This window comes from Temnothorax longispinosus, chromosome 11 (genome assembly GCF_030848805.1).
Source record: "Temnothorax longispinosus isolate EJ_2023e chromosome 11, Tlon_JGU_v1, whole genome shotgun sequence".
Taxonomy (NCBI): Eukaryota; Metazoa; Arthropoda; class Insecta; order Hymenoptera; family Formicidae; genus Temnothorax; species Temnothorax longispinosus.
In genome coordinates, this window is record NC_092368.1 from 8,758,570 (window position 1) to 8,777,083 (window position 18,514).

General features: G+C 45.4%; 1 protein-coding gene, 1 long non-coding RNA gene and 1 pseudogene across 4 annotated transcripts in view; 2 read left to right on the top strand and 1 right to left on the bottom strand.

The window, feature by feature from the left end:
• LOC139821952 (uncharacterized) overlaps positions 1 to 17,708 on the bottom strand; it is a 33,244-nt gene extending 15,536 nt beyond the window's left edge. For 2 of the 3 annotated variants that reach the window (XR_011734402.1, XR_011734400.1), the window contains exon 1: positions 17,312 to 17,708. This is a non-coding gene — a long non-coding RNA (uncharacterized lncRNA). Of the gene's footprint in view, positions 1 to 17,268 lie in introns of all 3 variants that reach the window. The other variant, XR_011734401.1, reaches the window with a different exon arrangement.
• Positions 1,676 to 3,357, top strand: LOC139822154 (uncharacterized). Its single transcript, XM_071793758.1, has one exon. The coding sequence runs from the start codon at positions 2,569 to 2,571 to the stop codon at positions 3,349 to 3,351; it is 783 nt and encodes a 260-aa protein (XP_071649859.1). The 5' UTR covers positions 1,676 to 2,568; the 3' UTR covers positions 3,352 to 3,357.
• On the top strand, positions 11,595 to 12,384 carry LOC139822212 (uncharacterized; annotated as a pseudogene).
• Positions 17,709 to 18,514: the final 806 nt, after the last annotated feature.

An 18,514-nucleotide genomic window follows, 5' to 3' on the forward strand; every position in this document is an offset into this window, starting at 1 on the left:
CGAACCTTGGGCGAATACAGCGATCTGTATCTAAAGACCGATATCTTGTTATTGGCTGACGTTTTTGAAAAATTCCGCGACAGTTGTATAGCGAGTTACGGACTCGATCCCGCGTACTACTATACTTTGCCAGGTTTCACATGGGACGCCATGTTGAAGCATACTTGCGTAAATTTCGAACTGCTCACCGACATTGACATGGTTATGTTCATCGAACGCGGTATACGCGGTGGTCTGACAAGGGAACGGTCGGAAATGTCCCTCACCGATTTAAATGAGCTTTGGATATGTTGTAAAGCATCAAAAAATATTAAACACGTATTTTTTTTAGCGGCTTATCTCGCCGTTTAGGGGTTGAAACAACCCCTCGAAAATAACGGATTTTATCGCTTTTAGCGAATACTTTCGAAAATATAAGGCGTAACAACAAAAAATTTATATGAAATGTTTATGGCTTTTTGTGCTCTTTACAATGGCTTAATTAGATTATTTTAATTTGTCAAATTTTTTAATTTAACCCCCACCCCTACCTATTATTTTTGCCAAATATAACAATTTTTCCAACGCAAATTTAAGAGCGTCAAATACCAAATACATCCATGTGTATTTTTATTATGATACCATTATTCGATTTTTGGCAAGACGAGATGATATGTGATATAGGCGTCGCGCTGTAGGTAGGTGTTGCGTTATTTCTGTTCAGTTGCGCCGTACGCTTAAAAATTTCCATTACTATATACTACGACATAATATGCGATGAAAGTCCAAGCAGAGGAGGGAGGGAGGGAGGGAGGGAGGGAGAAGGAGGGAAAGAGAGAGAGAGAGAGAAAGAGAGCGTGAGAGAGAGAGCGTGAGAGAGAGAGAGAGAGAAAGAGAGAGAGAGAGCGTGAAAGAGAGAGAGAGCGTGAGAGAGCGTGAGAGAGAGAGCGTGAGAGAGAAAGAGAGAGCGTGAGAGAGAGAGCGTGAGAGAGAGAGCGTGAGAGAGAGAGAGCGTGAGAGAGAGCGTGAGAGAGAGAGAGAGAGAGAAAGAGAGAGAGAGAGAGAAAGAGAGAGAGCGTAGATATAGAGCTTTATATATCTTTAATATATATATAACTATATGCTTTTCTATATATATATATATATATATATCTATATATATATATATCTTTAAATATATATATATATCTTATATATTATATATATATATATAGATATATATATATATATCTTTTCTATATATATCTTTATATATCGATATATATCTTTATATATATATATCTTTATATATATATCTTTATATATCTTTATATTATATATATATATAATATATCTTATTTATATATATATATATATATTAATCTAATCTAATCTAATCTAATCTCGGTTATTTATTAGAGAGAGAGAGCGTGAGAGAGAGAGCGACTGCCCGCCCAATCTTACAATTCGGCGGTATTTATAATGTCGGAGTCAACATTCCATTGCTCCACGACTCTCGAAATAGCGTTAACCTCTCGCTGTCAGCGCCTTGTGTTGGCCTTCTCATCAGCGCTTTTGGTCATCCCGTAGATAAAATGGAAATTTTTAAGCATACGGCGCAATTGAACAGAAATAACGCAACACCTACCTACAGCGCGACGCCTATACCACATATCATCTCGTCTTGCCAAAAATCGAATAATGGTATCATAATAAAAATACACGTGGATGTATTTGATATTTGACGCTCTTAAATTTGCGTTGGAAAAATTGTTATATTTGGCAAAAATAATATGTGGGGGTGGGGGTAAATTAAAAAATTTGACAAATTAAAAAAATCTAATTAAGCCATTGTAAAGAGCACAAAAAGCCATAAACATTTCATATAAATTTTTTGTCGTTACGCCTTATATTTTCGAAGATAATCACTAAAAGCGATAAAATCCGTTATTTTCGAGGGGTTGTTTCAACCCCTAAACGGCGAGATAAGCCGCTAAAAAAAATACGTGTTTAATATTTTTTTATGCTTTACAACATATCCAAAGCGCATTTAAATCGGTGAGGGACACTTCCGACCGTTCCCTTGTGAGTCAATGTTCCGGCAGATACGCGCGGGCCAACAACAAGTACATGCAGTCGTACGATTCATCGAAACCGTCGTCGTACTTGATGTACTTCGATGTAAACAACTTGTACGGCTGGGCGATGTGTGAGCCACTGCCCTACGCGGAGTTTCGATAGGTCGAAGACGTTTCGAATGTCGACTTTAGCGCGATCGCTTCGGATTCGCTCACGGGTTATATTCTTGAGGTCGATCTAGAGTATCCGCAGAATATACACGACGCGCACGCTGACCTACCGTTCTGTCCGACGCGCGATAAACCGCCCGGCAAACGACAGGACAAACTTCTCGCCACGCTGTACGATAAGAAGCGTTACGTCATCCATTATCGCAACCTACAGCAGTGCACGCGACACGGCATTCGCGTCACAAAGATACATCGCGTATTGCAATTCGTTCAATCTACGTGGCTCCGCACTTACATCGAGCTCAATACGAAATTTAGAACATTGGCCAAGAACGATTTTGAGAAAAATTTATATAAATTGATGAACAACGCGGTTTTCGGAAAAACGATGGAAAATGTTCGCAATCACGTCGATGTAAAATTACTGACAAAGTGGAACGGTAGATACGGCGCGGAGGCGCTGATCTCGAAACCAAATTTTCACAGCAGGAGCGTTTTTTCGGAAAATCTGATAGCCGTCGAACTGCGAAAACTCGAGGTTAAATTTGACAAACCTATTTACGTCGGCATGTGCATTCTCGACATATCAAAAGTCTGTTTGTACGAATTTCATCACGAGTACATGTCTCCCCTGTATGGTGACATGTGTAGAATTATGTACACCGATACGGACAGCCTTATATACCACATCGAGTGCGAGGATGTGTACGAGAACATGAAACGCGATATCGTTAGATTCGACACGAGCGATTACGCGATCGACAACGTGTACGGTATAACGCTCGAGAACAAAAAAGTGCCGGGCTTGATGAAGGACGAGAATAACGGTGCGATCATGACCGAATTCGTTGGACTCAGGGCGAAGATGTACGCGTTGAGAGTGGATGGTAAGAAAGACTGTAAAAAAGCGAAAGGTGTCAAGAGCAACGTCATAGCGCGTACTATAACGTTCGACGATTACACGAGATGTCTGCGAGACGAAATTGAAATGACGCGACGGCAATCCTGTATACGATCGAAGTTGCACGAGGTGTACACCGTGTCCGAAACAAAAATCGCTCTGAGTCCGTACGACGATAAGCGATACGTTATACCAGATTCGACCGATACGTTACCGTGGGGACATTACCGAATACCTTTGTAACGTACGCATGTATGTATGCATGTATGTAATAGTATAACGTATGCAGTAGTATATGTATGTAATAGTATAACGTAACTGTTCGCGAAATCGCTGTTAATCCCGGCGATGGAAGCGGGATGAGAAGGACGCGCGTGGAAAGGTGTCAACTGAATATGCACTTTATTTTTTGTGTAACTCAGACCACAGTCTGAGCCGTTTTTAATGTATCGAGATTGTTACAGTCTGACCTGAGAATCGATGAGCGGTGTACAAATGAGACGTCTTTATCTAATCGTTGAAGTCGAGCGACAATTATATGAATTGCCCTTCTAGTGTGGTGAGTCGCCCGTGAGCCGGTGAGACACGTGGCGGTCGGCACTCGCGCACGTGTGAGCTTGAGTCGTCTTGGTGAGGCACCAGAGTTGATGAGCAGTCTATATTACAATCTAAAAGAGAAGTCTAAGCAGCGTGGGCACTGCGATGTACACGATTAACCAAAGTCACTAATCGAAACGTATAGAGCACACGTTATGCGTCTAGTCACCGCGCGGCCATATGCACAATTGCCTCGATCGCGAGGAAGACGGTGGCGATGAGCGCGCCCGTGCGGGCGCAAGCTGCCGCGATGATCGAGCGTCGTTACCCGATCGATGCTGCCATCTGATCGGACGGCGCAGCGGTAACTGAATCTCAAACAGTAACGTATTGTGAGTATTATATTACAGTATTGGAATGAATATTAATAAAGATATGACACATGTGTATTTCATATTTTTTACGTACTTTATATGTATTTCATATTTCAAACATTTTACATGTATTACATATTGCATTTTTATGTTAAGAATAAAAATACAGTTTGCACAAATTAAATAACATTGTCCTTGTGTATCCATGAATTGTGCGATCCATCGAATCCCAGCCATTTAACGTAAACCTCATCACCCCTCTTGCGCATTACTTTCTCCACGAGATACACGTCCGGGTAAGTCGCGCGATGCAACTCGTGCTCGTAGAACGCCCCAACGACGGATTTTCCGCGATAGTCCTCGAGTAGATAGGTAACAGGATTGGTACGCTGCACTTTAACGATCTTAAACACCTCGGTGGTCCAATTCGGTGTGTAGCCCTTCTCGAAAATTGTTTTGTATTTGCTAACGCGCACCGAGTCACCCACTTTGAATTTTGCCGGACCCGCGATCTTTATCGCGCTGTACACCGTAGCCAAGAGTCTTTCGGCTTTCGCGGGGGTAACGTCGACGGGTCGCATGCCGATGGTTTGATGCTTGCGCGCGTTGTAATCCGACACGAGTCGCGGCAACGCGTCGACCCACTTGTAATTTCCGTTGAGCGTAAACATCTTCCACATGTTGTTCTTTAACGTACGATTGAATCGCTCGACGACCGACGCCTTCAACACCGAATACGTGGAATAATGATTGATGTCGTGTTTTCTCACGAGACGTTGCACGTCGGTGTTGTAAAATTCCTTCCCCATGTCGGTTTGTAGATTACTAGGGCACCTCCCGCTACGTCGAATTATCTCAGCGATAGCGTCAGCTGTCTCGCTGCCGCCTAATTTACCCTTGAGCGGCACGGCCCACGCGTACTTGCTCCACACATCGATGACGGTGAGTATGTAGTGGTAGCCTCCGTTGAAACGCGAGTACGGACGCATCTCGACGATGTCAGCCTGCCACAGGTCGTCGTACCTTCGCACTATGACGTGTCTGCGGGGAAAATTTCTTCTCGCCGGTGCGTGCAATTCATCCACCAGCCGTCGTCGCTTTTCGATATTTTTATCCGCATCGGTCGATTTTAACGGTCTCATGTTTCGTTGTCGCCGTTTCTGCTTCTAATGCATCGTTCGTAGCAGTTTCTAAACAGTTCATAACCGCTTCTGAACAGTTCGTAACCGCTTCTGAACCATTCGTGAATCGTTCGTTGTCGTTTGTCGTCGTCAGTTAACTGCTTCCTACCACTCATCGTCGTCGTCGTCGTCGACGTTCTCTAGCCGTTTGTAGCCTTTCCTGTCTCCGCGTAGTTCGTCTCCGCGTAGCTGTTTCTAAACCGCTCGTAATCGTTTTTAAGCTGTTTTTGAACCGTTCGACAACCGTCCGACAACCGTTCTTGAACCGTTGAACAGCCGTCCGACAACCGTTCTCGAATCGTTCGTTGCTGTTCCTCGCCGTCGTTAATCAACCGTTGCTTCTCTTCACTCGTCGCCTTTCGATAATCGTTTCTGCTGTACCGTTTGTCCATTGTTGTTCGTTGTCGCGTCTGATTCAACGATATTCGCACGTCGAAGCGCGTTTATCGCAGTTCGTAACGCTTGCAGATCTTGCTCAAACACAGTCAGCTTCTCATCTGATTCTTTTCGTTGATTGCTCAACATTTTAAAGAATTGATCAACGTACAGTTTGTTAACCGCGTCACCGTCAGTCTCAGGTTGCGCTACGCGACGAATCTTGCGCGACCTTGCGTCAAAGTCCGTGGCGGTGCGACACAGAGCGTTATTGCGCACGAAATTTCTCATTAATCCGCTCCACCGATGATACGAAATGGCATTCGTTGCGTCTCCGCTGTGCTCGAACAATCCAAATTTGTTGATCGGCATTTCGACGCTGATTGAACGGATCGCTGTCGCACCGTTTAATTTATAATAAGCCCGGCTTCGCGAAGTTCCTCGATGATTGACATGATCTCGTCGTGGGCATTGTTGCCAGTTTGACGCGAAGCGTCGAGCAATCGCAGACGATCCACCAGCTCGTTGGGGTCATCCCAGTGCACGTAGTCGATCTTATTGTCGGTTAGCGTCATCGCGCGAAGCGCGAATAATCCCTTTCCGGATTTTTTCTTCTTAGATCCGGTCGACATCAACGGTGAGATTATAAATTGATACTTGTATCCCACATTGCCCGTTAATCGCTTGTGAGGATCATGCTTGTATTTATGAGCACTTATTGCCAACAGTATGTTCCTATACTTTTGCATATTGTCCTCCGTGTAGAGCTTGTCATCGGGTATTTTCTTGAAGATCAACTCATAAATACCGGGTGTGCCGGCGTATCGTACGCCGTCGATATAAATGTTATCCGCTTTGTCCACGTCAAAACTTTTATTAACGAGCATCAATTCATTATTGCCGAGATAAACGTCGTACGCTGTCTATTGTTGGGCTAGCGCCCAAAACCTCTGCAATGTAAATTTGGCTCAGTGGACCCAAGTGATCTTCCAACGATTCTATAAACCATTTTCGACCCTCCGACGTTTGCAACCGATTATGAACGGTCGTCCTGATCGAGTCGTCCGTGGTTTCGAAAACATTCGCGGTTTCAAGAAATTCGGGATTTGTACGTTGCACGGTTCGCGTCGGTGTAAAGGTTATCGGTGTAGAGGTTATCGGTGTAGAGATTATCGGTCGTTTCGATTGATCAGATTTACACGGTGTCGATGACAGATCCGGCCAGGAGTCTAATCGTTTCTTCTTTTTCTTCGGTGTAGCATCCTCCTCCTCCTGCCCGCGCTGTTGAACGGATAGCGGTTCGATTTTCGCGTCAGCGTCGCTCTCCGTCGGCTCCTCTTTTTTCACCGCGATCAAGCTCGAGTTGTCAACGATCTTTTTCAACGGCCCGATGAGAGGTTTAAAGTGCGTGTCCAACTCAATGTCCTTCTCGATCTTACCGGTCTTCAAAGCGCGAAGTTTCTTACGAATCGAATTACTCGTCTTCGCAATCTCTTTCACGACCTTCTCGCGTTCGCGAATATTCTCGCTCCCGTCGATCGCAGCCACCGCGGAAAAAGCAGAGTGTCGATTTCTCTCTGTAACGCTAACGTTTCACCTCCGACGAGGTATCGGCAACGACTGATCGCTTTTACGGTATCGCGAACACGTTAAATCCTTTTCTGTATCGACCGTTCGAAAGCGCGCTGTCCTTGTCTATCACTACGAATCCATATTTTTGTTGCCAACAATCGTGCCACAACGCGCAAAATTCATCGTACGACATGTCGGTATTTACGTGATCGTTGTACACGTGTTTCAAATTGGTACCATCCTGTTTGAACAGGATCAGCAGATTCGCGTTGTCGCGTATCAGATGTTTAGGTATTCTCGCGTACGTCTGACAGAGATAGAAGGAGTCGACGCTCGAGTGCCTGCCCATTGAGAAATACTCTCTCACAGAGTCTTGCTTATCGCACGCTACGTCATCGAAGACGAAGATCGAGTTTGGACGCGCGTCGCTCGGTGGAATGACGTCACTGTTATTGGAGAACGTAAAGTAGCCGATTTCGTCGATCGATGTCAACAAATTCTCCAAATATCGATATTTCGGCTGTTGCAACGATTTCGAGTATACGTACACGTTTTCGAAACGTACGCCGTGCGGACTTTCCAGCAAGCTTATCAAGACGTTGGTTTTACCGCAATTCGAGGGACCGCAAATGATCGCGCGTATAGTAATCGGTAACATCGTACCGTGCTTGCGTTTCTCCACGTTGCCTCCCATTGACCGTGATCTGTCGTCGCAATTCGTCACGCGAATCGCCAACGGTTGTCGCACGAATCTCATTTTTTTCCACACTGCCGACTTTCTGGCTGACTCGAACGCCTATTTATAGGCGAGCGGAACCGCGAATCGCTTAGTAGCAAAAATGTTCGTCCTACTGTCGAGACCTTCCGATATTCGCGACTTGAGCGCCGAACAGCTGCAATTTGTGCCGAAAGCCGTTCTGTTGCAAACGTGCGGCGATCACATCCACTACGTGTGGGACAAGCTTCCGGAACATATAAAGGCGGATTTGGAGGTTCAAGCATATCGTTGCTGTTACGAACATTACAATCAACCGTGGCAGCGAACGCACATCGACGGTCCCGCGCCAATGATAAAGGATTGCGGCGAATGTCAACGAAAAAAAATGGTGGAGGCCTGTTAAATCGCGCAATAAACGCACTTCCGTTCGAATTACACATTCCCAGCTATCAATTTTGCGGTCCGGGAACTCGTTTACAAGAACGATTGGCGAGAGGCGATCAAGGTATTACTCCATTGGACGCGGCGTGTCGCGAGCACGACATAGCCTATTCGCGTAACCGCGATCTCACCGAGAGACACGCGGCGGACGAGATACTCGCTGCGGAAGCGCGAAAACGCATTACCGCGAGAGATTCGACTCTCGGAAAGAGAGCTGCCGCTACAGCCGTCTGGGCGACCATGAAGGCTAAGACGAAGCTCGGAATGGGCTTGAAAACGAAAAAATCGAAAACGGTGAAGAAAAAAAAGCTAACGAAAAAACGGATACTTCCGACAGCGAAACGAGGCGGTGTATTACCGATTCTACCGTTGTTGGGAGTTCTCGGTTCTCTGGCCGGCGGAGCGGCGGGAGTCGACGGCCGTGAACGATAAGAAAGCCGCGCGGCGTCAGCTGGAAGAGATGCAACGTCACAATCGCGCCGTGGAAGGTCGCGGACTTTATCTCGCTCCGTACAAATATGGACGAGGGCTGTATCTTGGCCCGCACAAACGCGGGCGAGGAGTAGCGTCGAAAAAAAAAAAACGTCAAAAAGACGTTAAATATGCCCGCGGGTATTACGACTAACGTACAATTGAATCGACTGGCAAGGCGTATGCGCGTACCGTTCTTCAGAGGTGTTTTCATGCGTGATTCGTTACCGATCGGCGGTGTACGTCGAAACGAGAGCGGTATCGTGAATTTGGACGATGCAGCGAGTCCCGGTACTCATTGGGTAGCATACGCGAAGAGGGAAGATCGAGTCGTATATTTCGACAGTTTCGGCAATCTTCGACCGCCGAAAGAATTGGTGCGATATTTCGGGCCGAGCGTGACGAAGATCGAGTACAATTGCACGTCTTATCAGCGATACGATCAGAACATCTGTGGACAATTGTGCCTGCGATTTCTCCGGACGATCGACGCTAATTTAAAGCCTGACGGTGCGCCGTGGTGACTCAGTATTTGTTAACGGTTTCCGCCGACATGTCTATAACGTTCACGCTGACTGGGAAGAGCAGCATCCTCGCGGAGCACTATTTTCCCGCCTTGGATCTAAGCGACGGTGACTACGAGCTCGGTCTAACGTGTTTTGAGACTTATCACACGATTCCGAACGTGAATTCTTCGACCAATAAATTTTATTTCGACGAGGATGACACGGAAATTACGATTCCCGAGGGATTGTACGAGATACGAGCCATACATGAGTTTTTGAGATTGATTACTGCAGAAACGTAGGAATAACCAGCACGCTCAAAAACTACGTAACGGTATCGTCCGACAGAAGCGTGATCCTGCGAAACGCGGGCTGGGAACCACATAATAACCCCAACGGATACTTCAATTTCTGCGTACCGCTCAACCTGTTACTGGGATTTTGCGAGGATTACAAACGCGTGGTGATCAACGCTCGTCACGAATTAATCTTGATACGATCGCGCATCGACAACAATTGTCTGGTGGAAAGTCTCGCGTTGGAGCCTACTGTCAAACTACTCAAGATACAGTGGCGAATGCCTCACGTGGTATTGAGCGAGGTCAACAAGCTGTCGATGCTGCGCGCCTTGGAAAACGGACGATATCTAAGTATGGGTTTCCGTTCGTGGGATCTGTACGAGTATCCCCTGTTGCAGAACACGACCAAGCACTCGTGGGCCATTAAGACCGCGACTCAACTCGAAAAACCGCAATACGTCGTCTTCGCTCTGCAAACGGGTCGGAAGAACGTCATGTCCGCGGACACGAGCCGATTCGACGACTGCAAATTGACCAACGTGAAACTCTACCTAAACTCGGAAGTCTATCCGTACGACGATTTGAATTTGGACTTTGGTAAACACAGATGGGCGATTCTCTACGATATGTACGCGCGTTTCTGCAAGGGCTATTACGGATACGAATATCTCGAGCCGAGTCTCACCGTTTCGACTTTTCTACGTAACGGCCCGTTCGTGATCATCGATTGCTCTCGACAAAACGAATCCGTCAAAAACGCCACCGTGGATGTCAGACTAGAATTCGATTGCATGGAGAACGTACCGCCGAATACCTCCGCGTACTGTCTCATCATACACGATCGCGTGATCGAGTACAATCCGTTGACCAACGTAGTGCGCAAAATAGTCTGAGTGTTCGCGGCAACGTCGACGAAAATTTTCTCTCTCTTTAACTCCCGATATTTATGAGAGGGGAAAAAGGGGAGCAGGATATAAAAATCAGAGTGTCGCGAAACGCGCGTCATTCCTCTCGATTCACGCATCGAAGAAAGAGAGATATCTCTTCATGCCCGCACCAACGTTCGTCGACCTGCAAGGTTTCGTCGTCGGGATGAAATTTGTCGTGAAGGAGGTGGCGGTGCTGAGAAACGGGGCCGTTCTGGCGCATTACACCTTTACATGCCCCATGCCGTGGAATCTTCTCACAAAATCCGACAAATCGTGCGCTTCCTGGTTGATTCGCAATCACCATGGATTACGATGGGAAGACGGAAACGTGCCGTACAACAAGGTGAAGCGTTTAATTACGTCGGCCGTACTCGGTGAGGAAGAGGACGACAACGATGACGACGACGACGACGACGACGAGGTGCCGACTCTCGGGTACGTCAAGGGATGTCAGAAATGAGAATGGCTGATGGATCTGCTTGAAAATAAAGCGAGAAAAGACCTAAACATCGAGACTCTGGATGCGGATTACGAAGATATCGAATCTTTAAATATTCTAGATGCTACCAATACTATGCGATGTGGAAAACACGTTAAGAATTGCGCGTTGCAAAATGTATTAAAAATATTTAATTGGTGGTCGAAACGCCAGAAAGAATTGTCATCTTTTTAAAAAATAAATTTTATATGTATGTATGTGTAAATTTTACAATGTTTTATTTCTTTTCCCCCATTAGTCGATAGTGTACAAAATTAAAGAATAAGTAGGTATACGTGACGAATTCTAACTCGATAGCTTCGAGGGGGGGTATCAGGTTTCAGCGAACATGTCTGAACATGTTTCGCGGTTGATGTCATGCGGAAGGGAGAGGAGGGGGATACATCTTAATAAAAAAAAAAACGTCCTACCTTAGTCCCTCTCCTAAATTTCAGAGCGCTGATTGGGCGTTCCAGAAACATTAATTTCCCCCTCTTTCATCATAGTTTTGGAAGTTGCCGCGTATATTCGATTAATTTTATACGACTAGTCTCGTATCGACTGCTTGTGCGAATGGTGTTCACTTCTCATATCCGAGAGAAAGAATGTATTCCTTTGAAGGAAGCAACGGCGGTAACAGCAGTGGCAGTAGACGTATGAATTATTACGTACCGATTCACGATGATGATGATGAAACTCCATCGTACGAGAACAAGTGTAACAAGTAAGTTTTTTCGTTTTTTTCTTAAATTATAAAGCTTTATATTTTTTTAAATTGCAAATTATAAATTGTATTATTTTTTTATTACTAATTTCGTTATTTTTTACAGCATTTCGTTGAAGCGTCGCGCGGTTCGTATACTCAGCAGACGATACGCGTTGACGGCTACGGGATACAAATTTCTTGAAGTTGGCGTTAACGTGGGTCCACCGAGTTACGTGGAGATCGCCGTAGGAGATCATCGAGGAACGGAATTGATACTGTCCCTCGAAACGTGGAAATGATTCTACGAACAACGACGGAACATTCTGAATTTCATTCGATCCTCTAAAGATACGTGTGATTTTATAAGCGTTGGACCGCTAACATTGAGAATTTGTACGATTAACGGTGTCAAACTCGTACGTCTCGAGTCTTTAAACGTACGCTTAACGATGATCGAATCGACGTTACACCGTATGCTCGATCTTGATCCGTGCATCGACGCGATGTTCCATCGATTGGGTAGAATTGTCGAAACGGTCGATGTCAAGTTCACGCAATTCTCCAAAATTGCGTCCACTGTAACGAATCCTACGCAAGTATTGAATGTAATACGCGATAGCGATGCCTTCGATAAACATCAGCTCGTCGATTGTGAGCTCGCAGCTTTATTTTTTAGTGCGCTACCGTAGTACGTAAAAAAAACAAAAAATATGCAAAAGAAGAAGAATAAAAAAATGTATTTTTAAAATATAAATCATGACTTAATTTTTTTACACGCATTTCCATTCGAGCCGTATATGTGACGTTCAACTCGAACCATTCGGGCCGCTTGAAATTTAAGGTATATCATATCGTAAACTATGAAGCCATGCTCCGGCCACGCTCGCCTATGTGGTGTTGATGCTCCAACGAGTCCTTTCTCGCTATTGTAATGCTAGATATATTTTATCTTAATTACTTTTCTGAGCTCTGGTTCAGTCCTCTGCAGTCAGTTAAGTCAGTAGTGTAAAAACGTTCGCAAGCGCAAGTAGAGCACTGTGTAAGAATAAGAAATAGACCGAGAAGAAGAGGAACGAGAAGAAATGGAACGAAGATATCACATAATCAAAGAATGCATAGAAATTGTGTACCCCGCAGTAGGAGTATGTATACTTAATACCGTTGCGTGCGTGTCGCCCGGTATGCTTTTCAAACTCCAAGCTGAAGTTCGTCACTTCGTCACGACAATCGTTTAAATCGTCGTTATTTTCGTGAGTGCGCGAGTGTGAATAAGTGTCTGAGAGAGTCACGGACTCACTGTCGGCTTGGGCGTAACATTTTTGAAAAAGCATACCGGGCGGCATGCACGCAACAATATACATAATTGTATATTATATATTTTTTTAAAAATTAACCATTCTGTTAACGCGTTACAGTGGATATGGGTCGACAACGTGCCGGTGCGCGAGGTCCGCCTTTATAATATGGTGAGGGTTCGGATCCCTCACAGACAGGTGTGTTTAATATTTTTTCACAGATTTTAAATTTTTTAAAATTTTTTAAACTTTTTTTAAATTTTTTTAAATTCTTTTTCAGGATTTTATATATTTCGATAAAATCCGAATTCGGGGATTTATCAATATACATCGTCAGCGTTTGGTACGCTGGTTTAAAAGAGTGGATTCCGAATATAACGAGGAAATCTGGGACGTTTTAGGAGACGAAGACATCTTCGGATTACGAAGATTATTCGATATGCAAAATGAGTTTGACGTTGAAAAGGAAGAAGTGTGGTAATTTTTAAAAATTTTTTAAAGCTTTATGAATAAATATTTTTATGCTTAATTCCATATACATCATTTATTATTTATTTTTCCGCTTTCTTCACTATTATTAAGTATATTTTATAATAATAATAATAATATTTTAAATAATAATAATTATTAAGTTAAATCCGCGCGAGAAAAAAAGAACGCCAACGAAAAAACGCGCGCGAACGGGGGAGAGACAAAGGAGGTTGGGAGCAAGAGAGAACATCAATGAGGGGAACGGGAGCGAGAGAGAGATCGCGCTGAGGGAAAGACAACGCGAACGAGACGCGGGCGAGCCGTGTGACGTCACGCGGACCGACGTGGCCGTTAAGGTGCGATTTCATTGACGCTAGAAACCAGCGGCAGCGTCAAGAAAATGTAGTGAGGGAAGAAGTTCAGACCGTCTCAACTTTTTAACGTACCGCAAAATTCAACGAAACTTCTTCCCCCACTACATTTTCTTGACGCTGCCGCTGGTTTCTAGCGTCAATGAAATCGCACCTTTAGACGCGGACCCCCATCCTCCCGCGGCGCGCCGCCGATAAAATTCCAGCAGCCGAACGGCGCTCGTTAGCCTTTGTAATACCCCGCGCCGATAAAGTGATGCCCCCCCCCCCGCGGACCACCTCGGTCTAAAACGCGGACACCTACTCCCCCCCGGACCACCCTCGGCGTAGAACGCGGACACCCCCCCCCTCGGCGGTACCCTTGTCAACGATATGTTTATTAACATTTAATAAACATGTCCCGACATGCTCGCCGACCACCCCCCCCTCCCCGCGGACCACCCGCGCCCTCGAGTTCCCCCCTCCCCGCGGACCCCCTCGCCCTCGAGTTCCCCCGCTCCGCTCCCCCCTTGCCCGCGGTACCCCCCCGCCCCGCTCCCCCCTCGGAGCACCCGGGGTAGATCTCTCAAAATAACTCCTACTAATATTCAAGGTAGCGATTTGGTTGGATCGTTCCAACAGATCGCGTTCCGTTTTATCGGGATATTCCATTTTTTTATACTGTCTTTTTTTCACGCACTATTTTTTTAGATCACGTCACATTTTTTAGAACAGCACTTGCACGTAACTCGATCACACGTTGAACAACATCGTTTGCAATGTTGAACGCAATAGTGCCTAAGCATAAAACGATGAAAACTGAAGAAGGGGACACCAAAGTGCATTATTAATAAAATTATGAAGTTTACGTTCACCAGTTCTTAGAAGCATCAATGAACGACTAGGATCATTGATAGGGTTAGGGTACATTGACCGATGATGTGCCGAGTTGTTCATTACCGTCAATTCGACGTACAGACGGCGTCATTAATGCCTTCCTAGCTGTATTCTGCGGATTTCTATAGTGCACGTTACATATACTATGCTTCAGGTGGAAGGCATTAGGCTTGTTCGCGTTGCTTGAAATCCCCAAACATTTTTGCACTTGAAATGAGATAAATATATATTCGGCTGTTGGAGAGAGAGAAAGCGAACATGCTGAGTGCAAAAAGTATAAGCAACGCGAACAGACCCATTAATGACGCCGTCTGTACTTCCCAATACCTGTACGAATCTTAATGTATACAATTTCACACTCATACTTGAGCTTTTCATAAATTTTAGTCGCCCAATAGCAATAGTCAACAATATGTTTAATATGAGCTGCACGTGATTCTTTCTCGCTAACGCACTTATCCCGCAGCCGTCGATACACTATCCGTCTTACGTTAGACCTCCAGTTATAAGGAAGATCGTCGTTAATAACGACTCCTTGTCTAACGATGCGTTAACCGGTTCCGCGTATACTTAGTTCGCGATCGCGAAGAAACTGTACCGGTGATATTCGTCGCACATCCGTCAATTTTGCTCCTTGATCTTCTTCACGCAAAGCGTCGGTGACATCTCCCATTATATACTCATCCTCAGAGTCTGGAGGCTCTATAGAGCTCTCGTCACTTGTCCATTCCATGTTGCGCACGTTATATATAATGTCCCACTCGCGATAATGTTTTTTTTATTTCGTGCAAATTGGGCACATGTTGCATGGAAATGTAATGTACAATGATTCTCGACACTTTGAGCAGGCGCGGTAATGCATCGCGTAAATCAACGAAGTGTTTTCTGACAGCGTACATGGGTCCGATATCAAGGTCCGATACAGCTATCATGCACGAAGGACATAGTGCAAGTGCACCACCCGTTGAATAATAAAAATATATTACGCACTCTTTCGTACGTAAATTTAGTGCAGCGATTTCCAAACGCGACACTATTTTATCGATGACTTCTTTATGATCATCGTCTTTATCGCTGAAGTAATCACTGTCCGATGACCTTTTTGCTCACTGTTATGAAAAAACGTTCATGTCGCGAAAGCTAATGTTGTTTCACTTCGTGCAAATCGGGCACATATTGCACGGCAATATTTGGTACAATGAAGTACTACAATTTTTGCAAAATCGACCATTTATTACATCGTACGGTTCGATTATATGCTTTCGAACAGCATATATGTGCTCAGATTCAGTGTCTGCATAAGCAATCATACACGAAGTACACACGATATATGAACCGTCAATATAATAGAAATAAATGGCGCAACACTTCGTACGTCCATTTAGCGCTATTTCCGGACGCAACACTGTTTTATTGATAACTTTTTTACAATTATCGTCTTCATCGCTGTTATAAGTGCTGTCCGATGACATCGGCCGATTCTCATCGGATGAATCTACATCCATATCGAAATTATTGTCTATCTCCATTATCTTTTCATGCTCCCTGTTACGAAAAAAGAACTTTTTTTCCTTTATATTACCGCCCACTTGACACAAAAAACCTTTACCCTCGAATATGAACGTTCGCGTCGCGAAAGCTAGCCGAAGACTGATCAATCATCCCTGGCGACGATGCATTTGTATAATTACCGTTAGAAAAAATATTGTTTATACATTCTAGCAGCTGGACATCAACGCTCGCTTACAATATCCCGCGCCACCCCGCGCGCAGCCGGGATATTCCGCGCCGCAACGGTTAAATCGTCATCGACACCGACTCTTCCTTAACAAAAACATAAAGAGGAATCCGCGACGGTTAAATGGTCATCGACACCGTCTCTTCTTAGATAAAAAACATGAAGAGGACTCCGCGACGGTTAAATCGTCATCGACATCGTCTCTTCCTAGAAGAAAACATGATGAAAGCACCGCGACGGTTAATTCGTCAACGACGAGAAATTTTATCACGTTTACATTTGTCGATAAACTTACAGCAGCCGAACGTCGACGCTCGCCCTTGTATAAACTTATAGAATGTTGTTTGTATAAATGTTTATAAAACGTGTACCGACACGCTCGCTGGCCACCCTGACAAACCCCCTTCCTCTGCCACCCTCGCCCTCAAGTCCCCCCCCTCCTCGAACCCCTCGGCCGGACGGCAGCGCTAGAGTCCCCCCCCGCCCCGCTTACCACTCGGAGCATCCGAGTTAGATCTCTCATAAGTATATAGGATATCTATAGGGATCCTACCTTATGGAGTGCCCGTCGGGTGGCGAGGTGAGAAAACGGAACGCGCGGGGAATGCCGTAGGCGGAGGCGGAGGGGATGGCGTCAGCAGAGGGGCACCACTTCACTTTCCGCCCTAGGGCGGAAAGTAGTCGCGATCACGCGTCTCGCGCGTGTTCGCTGCCCAACGCCATAACCTCACTAACCGCTCACGGTATCTTCCCGCGCGTCCCGCTTCCTCACCCCGTCCCCAGACGGGCACTCCAGGTGGTATAGAATCAATCGGTCCTCACCTCGCGCACGAAAACCAAAAATAAAAAAATATTATTTACTCACTCAAAAAAAATATCCGCTCACTTCACTTCACTTCACGTCGTCGTCGTCGTCGTCGTCGTCGTCGCCGACACGACAAATTTTCATTTTCGCGGACGATGTCCGCCGACCGCGACGTATCAACATTCGCGGACCACTGATGAAGAAAAAATATTATTTTCACTTCGCGCGCGGCGATCTTATGTTTTTCGCGAAGGCTGAACTCAACGGCGACGATGTTTTCCGCGGACTGTGAAAATTTGGCGCTCTCGCGTATCGCTATCGCCGCGGGTCACAGGTCACGCCGGCCGCGATAGCGACGAGCGATGTTGTTTTCCCGTCGTCGCGGCATCGGTTATCGCGCGCAACGAGGTCACGAGGTTATTCACGCAAATGAAAATAGCGACAGATTCAAACAGAGTGGGGGGGAGCGACTGACCGTACAGAGAGACGATGTTCGTCGACCGCGACGTACCGATATTCGCGGATCTGCAGGGATTCGTTATCCGCGAAAAGTTCACAGTTAAAGAAGTGGCCGTGCTCAGAAACGGAAAAAAACTGATTTACCATGTGTTTCGCGCGCCATTGGCGTGGGATCTTCTAACAAGAGCGGAAAAATCGCGGGCGTGTTAGTTAACGGCAAACCATCATGGTTTTAAATGGAACGATGGAGAGGTGAATTACGTTCGGGCGAGAACAATCATCCGACGCGCCGTGTGCGACGGACTGAACTGCGAGACGCTCAAGCTTGTCTACGTAAAGGGCGCTGAAAAGAAAAGATGGTTGGAGGAGATTCTCGGCGACGCCGTCGGTGAATTCAACGTTAAAATCGAGTCGATGGACGTCGAATACGAGAACATCGGTCGACTAGAGACCCTCGGCGCGATCCGATTTTTCCTCTGTGGGCGCCACACGAAGAACTGCGCCATGGAGAACGTGTGCAAGTTGCACGATTAGTGGACGGAACGTTGCGCGCGTCTCGACACTGTAACGCCGTGTGTTTCTCGAGAAATTATTGCGTATCTCTTACTTATCGTATACTATATAAAGGATGATTGATTTATTAAAATTTTAATATTAATGTAATGATACTTTATTTATTCCAAAGGGGTCTTAAAAGGCGTTTTAAAGGGACGTACCCAACTCTGTACAACAAGCACACGAACAATCAACAACCATACAACATACATTTTACACGGACATATCCAACACTTAAAAAAAAATTTC